We start from the raw sequence: 18,125 nt of genomic DNA, 5'->3' as shown, positions 1-18,125 counted from the left end.
AGGACGCCCAGCATTCTTCAGTGCCTCCATACACACTCATATGGGGCACACACATGTGCACACAATTACCCATTATGCACATCATACATATACTCTGCACAAACACACACACATACATAAAAACAAATATAAGTGAGTATACAGTAAAGTTCTTAATAAAATTAAGTGTAAAAGATAAAAGGGTTGGAGAGATGGCTTAGCAGTTAAGTGCTTGCCTGTGAAGCCTAAGGACCCCGGTTCGAGGCTCAATTTCCCAGGACCCACGTTAGCCAGATGCACAAGGGGGAGCATGCGTCTGATGTTCGTTTACAGTGGCTGGAGGCCCAGGCATGCCCATCCAATCTCTATCTGCCACTCAAATAAATAAATAAATAAAAATTAAAAAAAAATAAAATAAATCTGAAATGCACTAAAATGGACAAGGAAAAATATAACTTCAAACTCAATTAAAATCAGAGAAAATACTTACAAAATAAAGTTGTACTGACCTACTATGGAATATAACAACAGTCAAAACTCAATCTACAGTAGAATTTAAAATCACTTCTCCCAAATCTGAAAACAGTGTAATGTATAAGAAAAAAAACATGACAGCAAAAGACAATAATAGAATAAAACAACCAGATCAAAATTGAAATTGCAGGGGCTGGAGAGATTGCTCAGAGGTTAAGGCACTTGTCTGTAAAACTTAAGGGCTGGGGTTCAATTCCCCAATACCCACATAAAGCCAGATGCATAAGGTGGCACATGTGTCTGGAGTTTATTTGCAGTGGTTAGAGGCCCTGGTGCACCTATTCTCTCTCTCTCTCTCTCAAATAAATAAATAAATAAATTATAAAAGTTAAAATTTCAGTTATGATAAATGTAAATGGTTTAAATTCTTCTATTAGGAGGCAGGGCTTGGCCTGGGGAGATGACTCAGTGGTATAAAGCACTTGCTACCCAAGCATGATTACCTGAGTTTTGATGCTCCAGAACCCACAGAAAAGCAGGATGCTGTGTAGGGCATTTGTAATTCTAATGCACCTATGGTGAGCAGGAAATTGGAGACTAGGGAATCTCACGGGCCAGCTAGCCTGGTAAATACAGATGTGAACATGAGAGACCTTTCCTCAAGTGGAAGATGAAGATCAACACCAGAAGTTATCCTCTGTATGTGTGCGCACTCATACATGAACACATACACACACGCACACACACACACCCCAAGGCTCTCAGGATAGTATCTAAAAAACAAAATTCCATACATTGTTTATAAGACAAATAGTGAAAACAAAACTGCTCAAAGTTTACAAAGGACATTATTGATAGGGCTAGTATACAATTCAATATTAGCTATTTGCCCAGCACATACAAGGCTCTGGGTTAAATCCCTAGCTAGCACTGGGTAGTGGGGGTGGGAGGGGAGTTCATACACTGGATAAAATAATAAGCAAATGGTTGCTAAAGGGAGGGTAAAATAATGTTATTTTATTGTACAGTGAAAAAAATGATTCTTCCTTCCTCCCAAAAAGGTCTGCCCGAGGTTAAGAGGATCACCATGAAATCGAGGCCACCCTGAGACTACATAGTGAATTCCAGGTCAGCCTGAGCTAGAGTGAGACCCTACCTCAAAAAATAATTTTTTTTTTAAAACAAGTATCCCACTCATAGCCCAGAAGACCCCTGTATTAGAGCCCTATGCTTACTGGGAAACCAGAATAATGAGATCCAGGGCATATCAGGGAGAAGAGTCAAGCTCACCAACGTTTAACATCTCATAAAATCTAGACTGGCAGCCTTTAGTGAGATTGCCCCTGTGGAACAGAACTTACTGAACTGAGCTTCGCTGGGGTCTGCACCTCATGAACTCCACCCCAGTGTACTCAATAGAAACTGCTGTTGAGGGCTGGAGAGATGGTTCAGTGGTTAAGGAGCTTGCCTGCAAAGTCAAAGGCCCCAGGTTTGAGTCCCAGGACCCACGTAAACCAGATGCCCAAGGTGGAGCATGCATCTGGAGTTCGTTTGCAGTTGCTAGAAGCCCTGGCATGTCCATTCTCTCCCTCTTTCTCTGTCTGTCTATCTATCTATCTGCCCCTCACCTCTCTCTCTCAAATAAATAAATAAAAATTAAAAATATTTTTTAAAAGAAAGAAAAAAATGATTCAACGGAGGGGACTCTGGGAGGGGGAAAAGGAGGATGGTGGGAGGAAATTGTCATCATGGTATATGTTTTTATTGATGGATGTTGTCAATAAAAGTGTCTTTTAAAAAATGTAAATAAATAAAATAAAAAACAGAAACAACTGACCAAAAAGAAAGGTCTGCCCTTTATCCCTGGACTCCTGCTCTAAGCTCTTGGAGTGCTCTGCCTAATAAAAGTGTTCTCTTTCACATGGGAGCCTTAGATTACACTATATAACCTAATGTAATTTATGGCTAAAGTTTGGGTTACTTGATGTCAATTTGACCTGTCAAAGGCCTGGAAACTGAGATTGCCTATAGGTCTGAATGAACACGGACACTAAGATTCTGACAGCTTCCTTGGCTGAAAGTCCTCTGTGCATGTGTCACATGCTGTTACAAGGAAAGTCAAACCTGTCCCTGAGCCCTGGTTTTCCTGGGAACAAGAACTAAAAGCTTCACACATGGAACTTTCCTATACACTACTCCACACAACTCTCCCCCTGGTTGACAATGCTATAAACCTTTTTCCAGGGATAAACCATAACTATGAGGACAGCCATCTAAAGCTAAAAAGAATAAACACAAGCTGACTATCAAAATTAAAGAGGGAGATCTGTCATGTTTATTACAAAATAGTATTGATTTAAGTAATGTAATTCATCAAGCATGATAACAAGTCATACCAAGGGAACAAACATACCCCCCCTTTTTTTTATTTCTTCCCCTTCCCTTTTCTTTTTTGATGATGGTGGTGGTGTTACAGACTAAAACCAAGCCCTATTTTTTAGCTACATCCACAGGCCCTGCCTTGTGTTTTATCTTTGAAACTTTTAAAGAAAATTAACATACACTAAGAAAAAGATCCTGTTGGTAGTAATGTCAGAAATTAACATTAAAAACAAATTTTAGGTCCATGGATATAGATCAGTTGATAAAGTTACAAAAATGGGGCCTGAGCTCCATACCCAGAAACAAGAGTTTAAAAGGTGGCATGGCAGAATACAAGGTATGGTAATTCTAGTGTCTGTGAGGTGGAGACAGGTAGATCCCTAAGCTTGACTGGCCACCTAGTCTAGATTTCTTGGTAAGTTCATGATCAATAAGAAAACCTTTCTTAAGAAAAATTGAACAGCACCTGAGGAATGACACCTGAGGTTGTTCTCTGCCCTCCACACCCAACTGCATGCACATGCATCTGCACACACATAAATGTGCACATCCTCATATAAAGCACATTTAAACTAAAATCTACTTGATCTACAAACAAAATTAACATTACAAAATTTAAAAACACAAAAAAGACATCACATAAGAAACAATGTAAAACACATATGTACAAACAAATGATTCATGAAAAGGCCTGTAACATGAATTTTAAGATTTGAAAATTATCATTCATTGCTTAAAAAAATGAAACTTGATTTCTGAATAAATTCTATACTTTCTAAAAACAAAATAAGCAAAGCACAGATAGACATATTTTTGTTGTTGGCTTTTGAATATTTTTATTTATTTGCAAGCACAGAAGGAGAGAATGAGTATGGGTGCTCTAGGGCAGGCATCCTGCCACTGCAAGTGCACTATAGAAACATGTGCCACTCTGGCTTTACATGGGTGCAGGGGAATTGAATCCAGGCCAACAGACTTTGCAAGCAAGTGCCTTTTATTGCTGAGCCATCTTGCCAGACTCTGAACTGTGTTCTTAAAAGTCTCAGCAGCCCAGCAGAAACTTATAAAATGTGTGGGTTCTACTGCTGATATGTAACGCCCACTATCCACTAGGGGGAGAGCCACACCCCCATGACGTACAGATAAGGCACAACACCATGCAAACTCACGCCACAATTTTGAAACTAAACCTCAGCTAGTATCCATTAATCATAAGATAAATGACACCATGGCATGATGGTAACAATTACAATTTAGAATGTTGGTTCTCTTACTGTGGTAGTTTGAATGTCCCCCAGTAGACTCAGGTGTTATTAAAATTGAAATTGCAGCTTCTGCCCCTAGCAGGCAGCCTCCTGCTGGGGGTGAGGGAGAAGGGCCATGCCACTAGGGGTATCTGAATTTCAGCCTAAAATATGCATAGTGAGTTCTGCTGGAGTTCCCTAAAGTTTAATGCTTGCATGTGATGCTGATGGTGGTTTTTCTCACTGACTCCATCTGTGTAAAAGGGGGGCAGCTTTTTCTACCATTATGGAATATCTCCTGGATCAATAAGCCTGAAATAAATCCCATTTCTCCCATGAACTGTGTCTGGTTTGGAGTTACATCCCAGCAACATAAAGCTGACTATAACACCTATAAAACAGGTGACCTTGTTTTTCCAATTGCAAAAAAAGACAGGAGTAAGAAACTGGAGTGGATAATTCCAGTTTAAAAGATGTTTAAGGAACAAGAAAAAGCACACTTTTTCCAATCATTCAATAAAGTGCTAAAAGTGCTAAAAAATAAAATAAAATAAAAAATAAGAGCACTAAGACAAGAGGAAGATGTGAAAAGGATACAAAGAACAGAAGTTACATCATCCCTAGCTACAGAAGACATTGATACTTAAAAGAAAACCAAGATTCCATCAGAAAATGCTTTAATACTTTCATCCCAGTAACAGGATATAACATCAACAAAATGAAATCAGTATTATCTTACATACTAACAGCGAACATGCCAAGAAAGAAAGAAAGAAAGAAAGAAAGAAAGAAAGAAAGAAAGAAAGAAAGAAAGAAAGAAGAAAGAAGAAAGAAAGAAAGAAAGAAAGAAAGAAAGAAAGAAAGAAAGAAAGAGTCACTATAGGAAAGAAGGAAGGAAAAGAGGGAAGGAAAGAAGGAAGGGAAGGAAGCATGGAAGGAGGAAGGAATGAAGGCAGGAGGGAGACAGCAAACAGAAAGGAAAAATGTAGGAATAAACAAGGGACATGAAAAGAGTTCTACAATGTAATCTTTTATAAGTGGGTGCTGCAGAAACAAACTGTGGCAGTCTTAGGCCCTCATGCTGGTGTGGCAAGCTCTTATCCACTCAAACATCTTCCCAGACCAAGCTATGACATTTTTACTGAACACAATTTCCCTCATTTGTATTGATGATATCAGAGAATAAGCAGTCAACTCGTGTGTGTGTGTGTGTGTGTGTGTGTGTGTGTGTGTGTGTGTGCGTGTGTGTGTGTGTGTGTGTGTGTTTTGAGGGCCTGCAGGGGTAATAGCTAAAGAACATGCTGCATTATCATCAGTCCTTTCCAAACCAAACACACATTGGTAACTAACATTTATAGAATTAGCTACATAGGTAAGATGTAAGGCAGTAAAAGGATTTTAAGAATGCTAAAACTCTCTGATTTGGGATTTAATTTTTTTATCAGCCGTTAAGATTGGGCATCATAGAGAGCCTCAGGAGTCTCCTGTTACATATATAAGATGGATCAACAAAACCTCACAGACAAATATTTAAAGTACTAGGCCTTCAAAGAGATTCCAGCCTAATCGGCAACAAATATTTATGGTTCATTCTAAATCTCTACTTTTATAAATACAGACCAAATGTCACACCCCATAAACACGCCTGGAGTAGTGTTAGGTTTCCATAGTGGAAGTCCCAAGCAGATGGCTCTCAGGATCACCTTACCTGAAAGGGCATCTTGTGCTTCAAAGAAGGTACTAAGGCCACCCTTCACATAGGCCAGACTGCCCTCACTTTTCTTATTGGCCTGCCTTTTAAGGTTGGTGACTGCCATTTTGAGCTGTTCAAAGCTGAAATGAATTAAAGAAACTTGTTGGGATTCCTAAAAAGATAATTAATTAAATACAAAATACTAGCAATGAAAATCCATATGATAAAGCTTATGTACTAATATGTTATCATACAAAAACAAAAACTCAAATTCTTATCTAGATCGAAATCTTTTATTATGGTGCTTAAATTACACCAATTAAAGATTTTTATTATAGTTCTCAAATGGTAATTCCAAATATGTCTATGTATAAGAAGTAAATGTACATGAACATATTTTTATAACATATAACATATACGAGTGGCCAGATAGAGGGTTTTGAGCAACTTCTACTGATAAGAAAACCCAGGTGGTCTAGTTAAGGGGATGTATATCAAAGCAGGACTCTTCCACTCATTTATATGTTTTGGAACACTAAGCATAATATGAATTTTGCCACATTAATACATAATCCTCTATTCTTAACTATAAAATTATACCAAAATTATGGTCAACTTATAATTTAAACAATGAACAAGAAACAAAGTATACAACATACATGCGTAAAGGCAGCATAATGAAACCATTGTTTTGTATGCTAAATTAAATTGTTTAATAAAGTAATAAATGAGACCATAATATTTTATTTCTGTATCTCAAGCTAAGGGAAGTAAAGGTAGGCATGGATATTTCACAAATTTTATTTCTATCTGAGCTAAACATCTGGCTATAAATCTTGCAATTCATCTCTATACAAAAAAACAGATTAATTCCAAGTAACAATAGAAAAAGTATATCTGAAATGCAAAATTAAAACCATCTTCTACAATCTTGGACATTTTATTTAATATCAGTCAAATTCATTTACGCATTAAAATATCAATCAACTTTCCCTTATGTTTTCTACTAATGTTGTTCATCCCATAAGTGAAAGAAAAAAATATATTAATATAAAATTTAATTAGCTGACTTACCAAGAATATGAATCTTAAGTAACAAGCCATTTATTTATCCAATTTTTTATAAATCTTAATATTTAAATTAATATAGCAAAAAAGCTAGAATCTGTTCTTACAGGGAGAGTATAAAATGTAATTAGTAAGGGAAGAAAAGGAATTCTTTAACTTGGACATATAATTGTCTCCTTTTTGGTTAATTTTAAACCAAGTCTTCACATAATGCTAACCCAACTCATCTTTTTTGTTCTATGGTCAGGGAAGATAGTGTATTCTGTATTTCATACCAAGGACTTTAACATTTTTGTATGAGTAGAGTAGGAAAAGCTATCACAGTCATACATATCAGTTTACATAAACCAAATAAGACCCTGCAAAATTTTAATGAGTTGTACAAATAATGAAACATATAAAAACATAAAATGGTGGTAAAGAATAAAGGTCTTCTAAGCATCTCTTTACAAATAAGGAAATAGACACTCTGAGACAGTTATAGACTCACTAAAGTCAAGATACTCACAGAATTAGTACTATGTTGTCATACTCAAGGCCAGACATAATTCTAAGTTACTATACAATCCCACTGATAGCAACTGAAAGCAACCCTTCATAGTTCACTGTCTGAAGTCCACTAACCTGGTATTAGAATGGTTTTCTATGAGATACCAAGAAGCTGAAAAATTCTCACTTGTAAAATCAGCACTCATGCCATGGAACAGCATTTCTAAGTCCTTCTGAGGAAATTTACTTCTAAAAAGAAAAAGATTTAAAATATATTACAACTGTTAGTGCTGCAAAATATGATCAATATCACTAGTATAACAAATATGAATATGAACCATTAGAATTATACATAATTAACTATAAACATATCTGTATATACATATGAAACATGCTTCTTATGTTGTGGCTGATTTCCTACCATGTAAAGTCTGTATATATAAAATGAAAATCAGTTGAAATATAGGTATTACATCAATAAGAGAATATAAGGTTTAAGAGGCTTTAAAATATAATATTGCTCCTTTTTCTCTCTCTTTCAAATAAATAAATAAAAATAAAAGTAAAACAATAAAGTAAAAAATAAAATGGGGCTGGAGAGAGGGCTCAGTAGTTAAGGCTCTTGCATTCAAAGCCAATGGACCCACTTTCAATTCCACAGGACCCATGTAAAGCCAGATGCACAAGGTGATACATGTGTCTGGAGTTTGACTGATGTGGCTAGAAGCCCTGGTGCACCTGTTCTCTCTCTATACATGTATCTGCCTCTTTCTTTCTGTCTCTTTCAAATAAATAAATTAAAATATGTTATTAATGGTTTTATGCAATCAATATGCATATTAAATTTTTCTCCACTGAAAACATTAAAATCAAAATTTGCCAACAGTGTAACTTCAAAATATTAAGTACATTTCCTCAAGTTAAAGAGGTAAAGTTATTTTAAAATATTCTAACCCTGGGCTGGAGAGATGGCTTAGCAGTTAAAGTGCTTGCCTGTGAAGCCTAAGGACCCCGGTTCGAGGTTCGATTCCTCAGGACCCACATTAGCCAGATGCACGAGGGGGCGCACATGTCGGGAGTTCGTTTGCAGTGGCTGGAAGCCCTGGTGCACCCATTCTCTCTCTCTCCCCCCCCCGCCTTTCTGTCTCCCTCAAATAAACAAAAAAAATTAACAAAAAAAATTTCTAACCTTCCAAGAAAACATAAGAATATGAATCAAATTACATTTAATTATACAGTACTCATCTTTATCTGTCTGTATCTAGGGTAATCTTTTTTTAAAAATTAATAACAGTTTATGTTATCTGCAGCTCCTTTATACTGTCTACATGTTTAAGATAACTTCTGCATCCTATTACATATTCGTTCAAACACTAGGTACCTATTACAGGCATGCTTCATTTAGAGATACCAGGAATGTCTGAGAGCAAGACTACTGTGTGGAAGGCTGTCTTTCAGCAACTATGATTACCAGCATCAGATTGGGCTTAGTATCATTAGTTCATTGAATAGGGAGGGGTTCATAAATCTTCACTCTTTCTTGGGGATACATAAGATATTGATGGTTGCTGGGTGGAATTAAACTTTTCTTTAGTGGTTTAGCCAATCATGTGCTCCTATTAAGGAATCCCAATTAAATTCACTGATTTATCAAGTAGGATGATTACTTTGGTCTGTCACTGGTCCTCACTACCTAGGGTGAATATTTCAAAGATAAAGCACAACACTAATCATGACTGAATCCTGCTCCTACACACACAACCTTACACCCTGGACTGCTGGCCTCACCTCTTTGTTTGTAGAATCAAGTCCAAGTTCTGAGCTTCATAATCGAGGATCTCTCTGAACTGAATCTGTTTAACTCTTGGGACTCTCTTCTGCTACCCTAACCCTCAACCCAGAAGCTTTAGCAACTTCAAACAGATTTTACTCTCTACCACAAAACTTATTTGTTCTACATTTTTCTTCTGGATTTTTATCTCCTCTACCTACAATGTGTTCCTGATCCAAATCATAAGTTGTCAACAAGCACATTACTTTATAGTAAATATCTTTACATTTGATTGTGGGAGGAATCCCAGTATGATAAAAGAAAATGTGGGGAACCCCAATGTTTATATTCACTCTCTAAATATCCTATGAAGTCTTGATGTAACATTATTATAAACACAGCTTCCATCCACACATTAAGCATCCTCATCTATGATCAATACTCCATAATTTCCCCAAGGTAATACTTTTCCCAGCCATGATCAATAGTTGATGGGTTGAGCCGGGTGTGGTGATGCATGCCTTTAATCCTAACACTTGAGAGGCAGCGATAGAAGGATTGCCATGAGTTCAAGGCCAGCCTGAATTCCAGGCCAGTCTGGGTTAGAGTGAGACTCTATCTTGAAAAACCAAAAAAAGGAATAGTTGATTGTTGTGGGCATGAGGAAGGAGGTGACAGGTTTTCTACCTTTTCTCTTTTAGTCATTGTCTAACACTGTAGGCTGTAGCAGACACATGACACTGCTTTTGCTAAAAAGCACAAACTTTACAATTGGAGCCACAAGGTCACTGACAGCACAAAGGGTCATTGTCCTAAACCTGTAGTCCCCTTGGACAAACCACACCACCCAAGAACAGTTTTCTATGATGGTGAGGCTGCACGGTAGAACAAAAGTAATCATCTTGTATGAACCAGACTGACCCACACAACAAGACAAGACTGTTAACCTTTCAGAACCTGAGCTGAGACAGTGATCACCAGATGGTTAGGAGGGATCCTTCACCATACACTAAGGGCCCCTTATCCAGTTCTTTCTCTTTTTAACCGAAAGCTCATGTCAGTAACCAGAAGGATATGAGGTCACTAGGCCTCTTTACCTGTCCTTCCCAATGCAGTGACGTTGACCAAACCTCCTCTCTGTGCATTTCACCTTATTTATCTCTTTAATTGGCATTTTGGGATAGGTGCCCAAAGCTAGTCTGTTGGGACTTAAGAGCCAGGGGTTTTCTCCCTAAAATTCCAGTTACAGAATTAGGGGTAGTATGAAAGGAACAGTAATAATGAGACATTCTGAGCCTTCACTGGTACTGCCACAGATGCCCTAGGTATTGATACCTAAACATTTATTTTCACGGGTTCCCTGAAGGTGGCTCTTGAGGGAGCCTCCATCCACAGTTCTCAGACATACTTGCTTACTGCCATTCCTTAGCCTTGGGTCATCCTATTATTTTACTGCAAATCTCTTCCTCCTACAGCCTAGCAAGATCACAGGCTAGTCTCCTAGGCATAACTTTTTTATTCTTCGGGGAGGTTTAAGTCAAGAACCCTTCCTAGAGGCATCTATCACAGAGGCCCAGAGGAGCCACTCTTACCAGGCTAAAAGGCACTCATCTCCAACCCAACCCTCTTAGGCTAGCAAGGCTCTTCCCAGGAACCTTCACACACTTTCGCCACTCCTGCATGCCCTCTCATAAAGGACAAGGAGCAGAAGTATCAACCAGTTTCCAACAGCTCTAGTCATCTTTATTCAGCTCACTGACATAAAAGACAAATGAAAACATCCTTCAGGGGCTGGGGAGATGGCTTAGCAGTTAAGCGCTTGCCTGTGAAGCCTAGGGACCCTGGTTCAAGGCTGGTTTCCTCAGGACTGACGTTAGCCAGATGCACAAGGGGGCACACGCATCTGGAGTTCATTTGCAGTGGCTGAAGGCCCTGGAACGACCATTCTATTTCTCTTTATCTGCCTCTCTCTCTGTCTGCTGCCATCAAATAAATAAACAAAAATAAAAACAAAAAAAATCCTTCAGTAGAAAATAAAAAAAAAAAAGAAAGAAAGCTGTGACAAGTAGTGTCTAAGAAAATTCCTGATGCAGTAAATCTTATTAATGTGAGTAACTGAAAGAGGCAATACAAACTAGTTTGTACAGAAGCTTCCATAAAAAATCCTGAAGGAAGCCAGGTGTGGAGGCGCACATCTTTTATCCCAGCACTCAGGAGGCAGATGTAAGAGGATCACCGTGAGTTCAAGGCCACCCTGAGACTACATAGTAAATCTCAGGTCAGCCTGAGCTAGAGTGAGACCCTACCTCAAAAACTCAAAAAATAAGTAAGTAAATAAATAATAATGATAATAATCCTGAAGGAAATGTTTTAAAAGTTCTAAATATATTATTTGTAGCTCATTCTTAAAGTTTATTTCTATACTGTGTATTCACTCATGAAAGAAATACGATGGTGGCACATCTTTTGTATGATTTGGGGCAATGGTGTACTACCTTTGTAGGTCAATTAATAAAATAGGGCTTTTCCTTGCCTCATTAAAGACCAGAAGAAAACATTTTTTTATCAAAAATACTGCTGAACGTCCTCCCAGCCCTCCATAAAGAAAAGAAAAAGTTGCCTTTACAATTTCCTATACACCACACATTTTTGTAAAAGTGTGTATTTTGTTGGGATCATTTTTTTTTTTTTTGGCTTTCTCCCCACTAGGCTGCTTTGGCATGGTTCCTCTGCTCATGCCATCATTTCCCCTGCTATCATGGAGCTTCCCCCTCAAGCCTGTAAACCAAAATAAACCTCATTTTTCCCACAGAAAAAGAAATAATTTCCAAGGACTTCTACAAACCTGCTTAGTGGACTACTACTTTTATTCAGAGCCCAACATGTTCTATGTGAGGCCCTGAGTTAAGACAGAGTTTTAGTCTGTGTCCTACTACAGAGTCAGACTTTCTTTCCTATGAAGTGTCATTAGACAGCATTGCTAAATTTGGGATAACAGGAGAGAAGACCAGTGATATTTTACAAGGGCAGGTATGACTTCAGGAACTGAAACTAAGTCAATGTCAAACCTTTCCTTACTGGCTTCAAAAGTTAAAAGACCCATAATCTGAATCTTTTTAAAGTGTGTACGTGGTCTCCATAGGCAGAATTTGAAAAGTGCCAGTTGTCTGGTCCAAATACCCAATAACTATCTGAAAGTCTGTGATTTGCTATAGAAGATGTTATAATTCTTTCACCAATCTGAACTATTTAAAATGGAAGAAAGTGCCCTGACATAAACCTGGAATTATATTTACAAGAAAAAGAAATTATTTCAGGCGGGCAAAATTCTAATAAAGCCAAGTCACTGTTGTCCAGAGAACACAATCAGGCCCAGGCCATTAACCTTACATGGAAGTGCAGACCACTGTCAGCAGACACTGTAGAATAGTGGTAGATGATCACTCTACACCACTCTCCATATTCACACTCATACCTGCACTGGCATCACCAACAAATGCAATCCAAGTATGTGTCACTGTCCCCTTGCCCTTTACTCAGTGACCATGTTTTGATGAGTAATGTCTGAGGAAAGATCGATTAGAATGTTCCTGGGAAAGACAGGCACACTTCAAGGAGGGAACAGAAAAAATGCCATGTCTCTCTGCCTCTGGATATAATTATGTCAGAGATTCCCACTGAGATTTGTTAAAGCTACTTTGTAATTATAAACGAAATGTTTTACACAAAGGCAGAATAGCAAATCCAGGTTCCTCAAGCCTCAGTGACATAAATGAGACTCTGGAGTGTGCCATCTCTGGATTTTATAGGATTATGAGAAAAGAACTGTCCTTGTTGTCAACATTAAGATAGATGAATTTTCATTTTCCATTAACTACAGGTAAAATCATCTTAATTTAACACACTATACCTACAGATAAACTAAAATATACTGATCTTTTACATGTATATTAATAAATGTGAGATAGATCAACAGGGAACAAGGACTGCAAAGTGTAGCTGGTTTGTGCCAGAGCGGCAGTGACGAGAGCACAAGTTTTCACTCAAGGCCCAAGTTCTCTCCATCAACACATATGCCATCTACACATAGACTGGGAAGCTTCATTTACCTTTGAAGATAATATGAGCCTAACAGCTTCCTCTTGGTAATGCTTTGAGGGATTAAAGTTGGCAATGATTGTGGAAAGCTTAGCAGTATCTAGAATATAATAAATGCTTAAAATGTTATTAGCTATTACTTTTTAAATTTATACCCAGTTTTTAAAAAATGTTTTACAGACTTTTTATAAGTATCATTACATTCTACTATCATGTAACAGGTGAATTAAATATTCCTTTTTTTTTAAAGGTAGGGTTTCATTCTGTTCCAGGTTGGCCTGGAATTCACTATGTAGTCTCAGGGTGGCCTAAAACTCACAGTGATCCTCCTACCTATGACTTCCAAGTGCTGGGATTAAAGGCAAGCACCACCATGCCCAGCCAAATATTGCCATTTTATAAATAATAAATATCCTTAGAGAGGTTACATATTACTAGTCATGGTTTACCTCTAGGCTTTGGTCAAATAAAAACCCAAACTTAGATAACAAAAACACAGCTACAAATCTATTAAGATGAAAATGCAAGAGAGGAATGGGAGGGGGAATTAGAGCAAGGAAAAGACCTGTGATCTTCATAGTAATCAAAAGGAAGGAGCAGTAGGTCTGCTCAGCCAGTTACAACGTTAATGCCTATTCAGAGTAACCAGATGTTAGACTACAGCCTTCCAAATGAAGGGAGAGTTCAACAACTTATTGCCAGCAAACTCAGACGTGGGCAGTTAGGATCAGTCTGCACCTTCACCCTACTAGCATGGAAGAAAAGACTGAGAGACATGTATACTTCACTATGAAATCTCACAAGATCTTTTCATCAAGAAATCAAAACAATTTCAAGTTGCTCACAATTCTTTCCACCCCTAAAAATATTTTCCATTAGATGGCAGCATAAACTCACACTTCAACCTTCTAAAAAGGTTCACCCCTAGGCATTTGATTGAGTAGATAAACATTAAGCTTACAGGAATGTTCCTAACATTCATAATGGAAAACATGCTATGTGTGTAATGACAACCTCTGCTCAAGAACACCCTAGCTATCCATAGACAGAAAGGCCTTGCTGCAGTATTGGCACTGAAGAAAACATGTTTCCTTGATTCGGAATATGGAGGATAGGAGGAAGTTATGTACAATGTACTTCTGTAGTTCTCTGAGTATATGTGCTATCCTCATCTTTTCCACCTTTAAATTTTCAACAATTTTAAAACAGTGGTTTACACTGTTATATTAAATACAAGATTGTTTTGATATTTTTTTCTTTAAATCTGATAGTTTCTGGATTTAGGTACTATATTACAGCACACAAATCTACTTTTGTAAAATTCTAGAAGATGAGTTCAAGACTTTCTCTTCTCTACCCATCCTAAGAATAACTTTATTAACTTGTCTTTTTTATATTTTAACAAAGTGTTCTAGATGTAGGAGATAAACTGGACACGTTTTCTTTCTCTTAGCAATTTAACCTTGGAAAATCAGATGCAGATTAACCATAATGTTCATGGAAATAAAAGATATTAGTGCTGTGTCACCTGAGTAGTCTAGGTGGGCATTCCTGGTAACAACAGAGGTCATTAAAAACAGGAGGAAAGCTCCACCTCTCCACCCTCAAGTCATACTACCATACAAGCACGATCACTAAGACATTACTGATAAATACTTTCCTTAGGAAAATAAGTATTATTTCAAGAAGTAAGAAGCAAAACCTAGTGAAGGCTTTCATTTAATATAAACCTATTTTGACCTTCTTTTAAAGTTTGTATTCATTACAATTGAAACCATGCAAGAATATACATATTTGTGACAATCAGCATAGTAGATCAGAAATACTGACCTTTTACAAGTAAATCCTAGTCTCAATTCAAAATGAAGTTACTTTTTCGGGGCAATTAGTAACATTTTTATAAGTATCATGGCACCATGTGTGCAAAAACATCAGTTAAAAATTTAGGCACATGAAGGATTTTAACAACCAAAGGCACCAATAAATGCCAGTTGTTAAAACTTGTGGGCTACAAGACAACGGCCTGCATGCTGTGCCCACCAATAAAATATATATTAAAACCTGACTCACACTAAAGCAACATGGAAACTATATTGAGTTACTCTCACTTGCCTTTTCATATTCAAAGGAACCAGGCGCAGTGTCACAGGACTCCTCACTACTACACTGCACACAGGCTAGTCAGCTGTAGAGAATTTCCAGCATTCATGTGGCCATTACCAGCTGGAGGTTCATCTTCCAGACTGTCTCCCCCTCCTCAGTCTCATCATTTACTAGGGCACAGGTGGTTATTCCAAAGTAAACACAGTTCTTGAAACTCTCTCTCTTTTTTTTTTTTTTTAAGAGAATGGATTTCACTCCATAGCACAGGATGTCCTGAGTCACTATGTAGCCCAGGGTGGCCTTAAACTCATGATGATCCACCGGTCTCAGTCTCCCCTGGTGCTGCTGGGATTATAAGCACGAGCCACCATGCCCAGCTAGTTCTTTAAACCATATTAAGTAATACTTTTTCAACTAGCAAATACTAAAGCCCATTTTTTTGTATTTTGATTTTTTTTTAAAATAAAGCCTTTCAACCTTTTAATTAAAGAAACTACCAAATGGTATTAGTGAAAACAGAAATAAGGTAAAAAATTAAGGATTCTAATCTGAATATATCACCATTCTCTAGAGACAGTAGCTTTTATCTAAAAAGATATTAAGGGTTTTGGACTTCTGCTTAAGATGGTGGCATAGAAACCATGCCAAAACAGCCTAGGGGAGAAAAAGCCAAAGAATACTCCAGCAAAATATATTCTTCTACTAAAAGTGAGGGGTATAAAATTTACCAACTGTAGAAGAGAAGTAGGAGAGATCCAAAGCATCCAGAACCCACATAGGCAGGCAGAAACAGCTGCAGCAGTGGCAGCAGCAGGTCCACGTGGCCACAGCTGTAGCGCGTGGCTTGAGCCACAGGAAAAACCAGGTAAAGGGATTTTCCACTTACACTGGAGCTCCTCACACACTCAAGAAGCATGAAGGGAGGACCTCAGCGACCAATGGAGGACCAGATCACAAGATAAAGGATCACCTGGACCACTGGGAGAACTAGAGCCATCATCTACAGACCCCTCCCTCATAGCAAGCGCAAGTGCCAGCAAACACCAGAGACCTGGGGGAGATCACCGCACCCAGCACCCACAATCAGAGCAGCAATCCAGCTACCCAGCCAGAACACTTGAACCCACAGGGTACCAAAGAGGGACCTAAGTAGGATCACAGCATAACTGAGACCAAAATCATTCCAAAAAGTAACTGAGATTACACTGGGTCAGTACCCACCAAATAAGCCTGGTACATAGGCTTGAATTGGAAGTGATAACTGCACCTTCCATATCAGGATAATATGTTAAATGTGATAGATGGTCAGATTTGCCATTCTTAAACAAGCTATATTTTGGGCTTGTTATTTGTTTCTTCCAGATTTATAGTGGCTTTGTTTCCTCTTCTGCTGTTCACAGGGAAGGGTTTCACTTGGTTACAAGCTGACTTGCAACAATCACCAAACCAGAAATATTACCTTCTTAGTTGACAAGATTAAGGGTGTGGGGCAACACACACCCTAAGGGATTGAGACTTTGTTAGAGGATCTAGTTGTCATAATGCATACTCTTGCATAAATACTCTGTACTATTTCTCATAGAATATGTACATTATTTGGTAAAATTTTAGAATCTGCCTATATTTTGTTCCACTCAGCCTACTTGAATACTCTCATAGCAGGCAAACCCAACATCTAGGGTCACTTTTGTAGATACTCTGAGAGTCTTCAGAGCCATACCTAGCACATTAAGCTCCTACCCTGAAGATATATAACATCAGACTAATTGATACACCTAATAATCCTGCAGATAACTAGAAAATCCAAGCATTAAATTAAACCAAGATGCAAAAATACATACATTGTAACACAAGAAACACCAAAAAGTATTAATGCATCAGAAATGACCTCCAGTGAGAATGAGTTAGAGGAAATGTCTGAGAAAAATTTCAAAAGAATGATTATAAATATGCTCAAAGAAGTCAAAGAGGAAATCAAAGGAATGAAAGAGGAAATCAAAGGTGACACAGGAAACCAACTTAATGAAATAAAGAGGTCAATACAAGACATAAATAAGGAAATAGAAATAATAAAGAAAAAACAGTCAGAATTCCTAGCAATGAAGAACACAGTCAATGAAATAAAAAACTCAATAAAAAATTTCACCAGTAGAATGGATATAGGACAGCACACAGTATCTAAACTAGAAGACCAGGTAGCAGAACAAATATAGTCCAACAAAGAGAAAGTAAAATTAATAAGAAAGAATGAGTGGGAAGTTCAAGATATTCGGGACACTATGAAAAGATCAAACATAAGAATTCAGGGTATAGTAGAAGGAGAAGAATTTCACTCCAAAGGCATAGTAGGCATTTTCAACAAAATCACAGAAGAAAACTTCCCCCTCATTGGGAAAGAGATGCCAATGCAGAAATAGGAATCCTTTAGAATACCAAACAGACAAAAGCTGGAAAGAACCTCTCCTCCCCATATTACAATTTAACTACGAAACATACAAATCAAACAAAATATACTGAAAGCAGTTAGAAAGGAAAGTTACAAGTTATATATAAAGACAGGCCCATCAGGATCACAGCAGATTACTCAACATAAACTTTAAAAGCCCGAAGGGCTTGGAGTGATGTATTCCAAGTTCTGAAAGATAACAACTGTCAACCAAGGTTGCTTTATCCTGCAAAGGTATCCAGTCAAATAGATGGAGAAATAAAGACATTCCACAACAAAAGCAGGCTAAAGGAATATTTGAAGACAAAACCAGATCTACAGAAAATACTTGAAAGAATCCTCCGTGCTGAAGAGAAAGAAAATCACACATATAGGGAA

At 37.7% G+C, this 18,125-nt stretch overlaps 1 protein-coding gene across 3 annotated transcripts in view; it reads right to left on the bottom strand.

Annotated features, from left to right (window-relative positions):
- Nucleotides 1-18,125, bottom strand: part of Exoc2 (exocyst complex component 2) — a 171,442-nt gene that overhangs the window by 112,991 nt on the left and 40,326 nt on the right. For all 3 annotated transcript variants that reach the window (XM_045136639.1, XM_004666142.2, XM_045136640.1), the window contains exons 6-7: nucleotides 7,465-7,578; nucleotides 5,788-5,912 (exon numbers count right to left, since the gene is read on the bottom strand). In XM_045136639.1, the coding sequence (XP_044992574.1) occupies nucleotides 5,788-5,912; nucleotides 7,465-7,578 (239 nt within the window). The remainder of the gene's footprint in view (nucleotides 1-5,787; nucleotides 5,913-7,464; nucleotides 7,579-18,125) is intronic.

The sequence above is a fragment of the Jaculus jaculus genome, chromosome 17 (genome assembly GCF_020740685.1).
Source record: "Jaculus jaculus isolate mJacJac1 chromosome 17, mJacJac1.mat.Y.cur, whole genome shotgun sequence".
Lineage (NCBI taxonomy): Eukaryota > Metazoa > Chordata > Mammalia > Rodentia > Dipodidae > Jaculus > Jaculus jaculus.
Note: the sequence above shows the minus strand (reverse complement) of the source record. Positions and strands in the feature narration are given on the sequence as shown.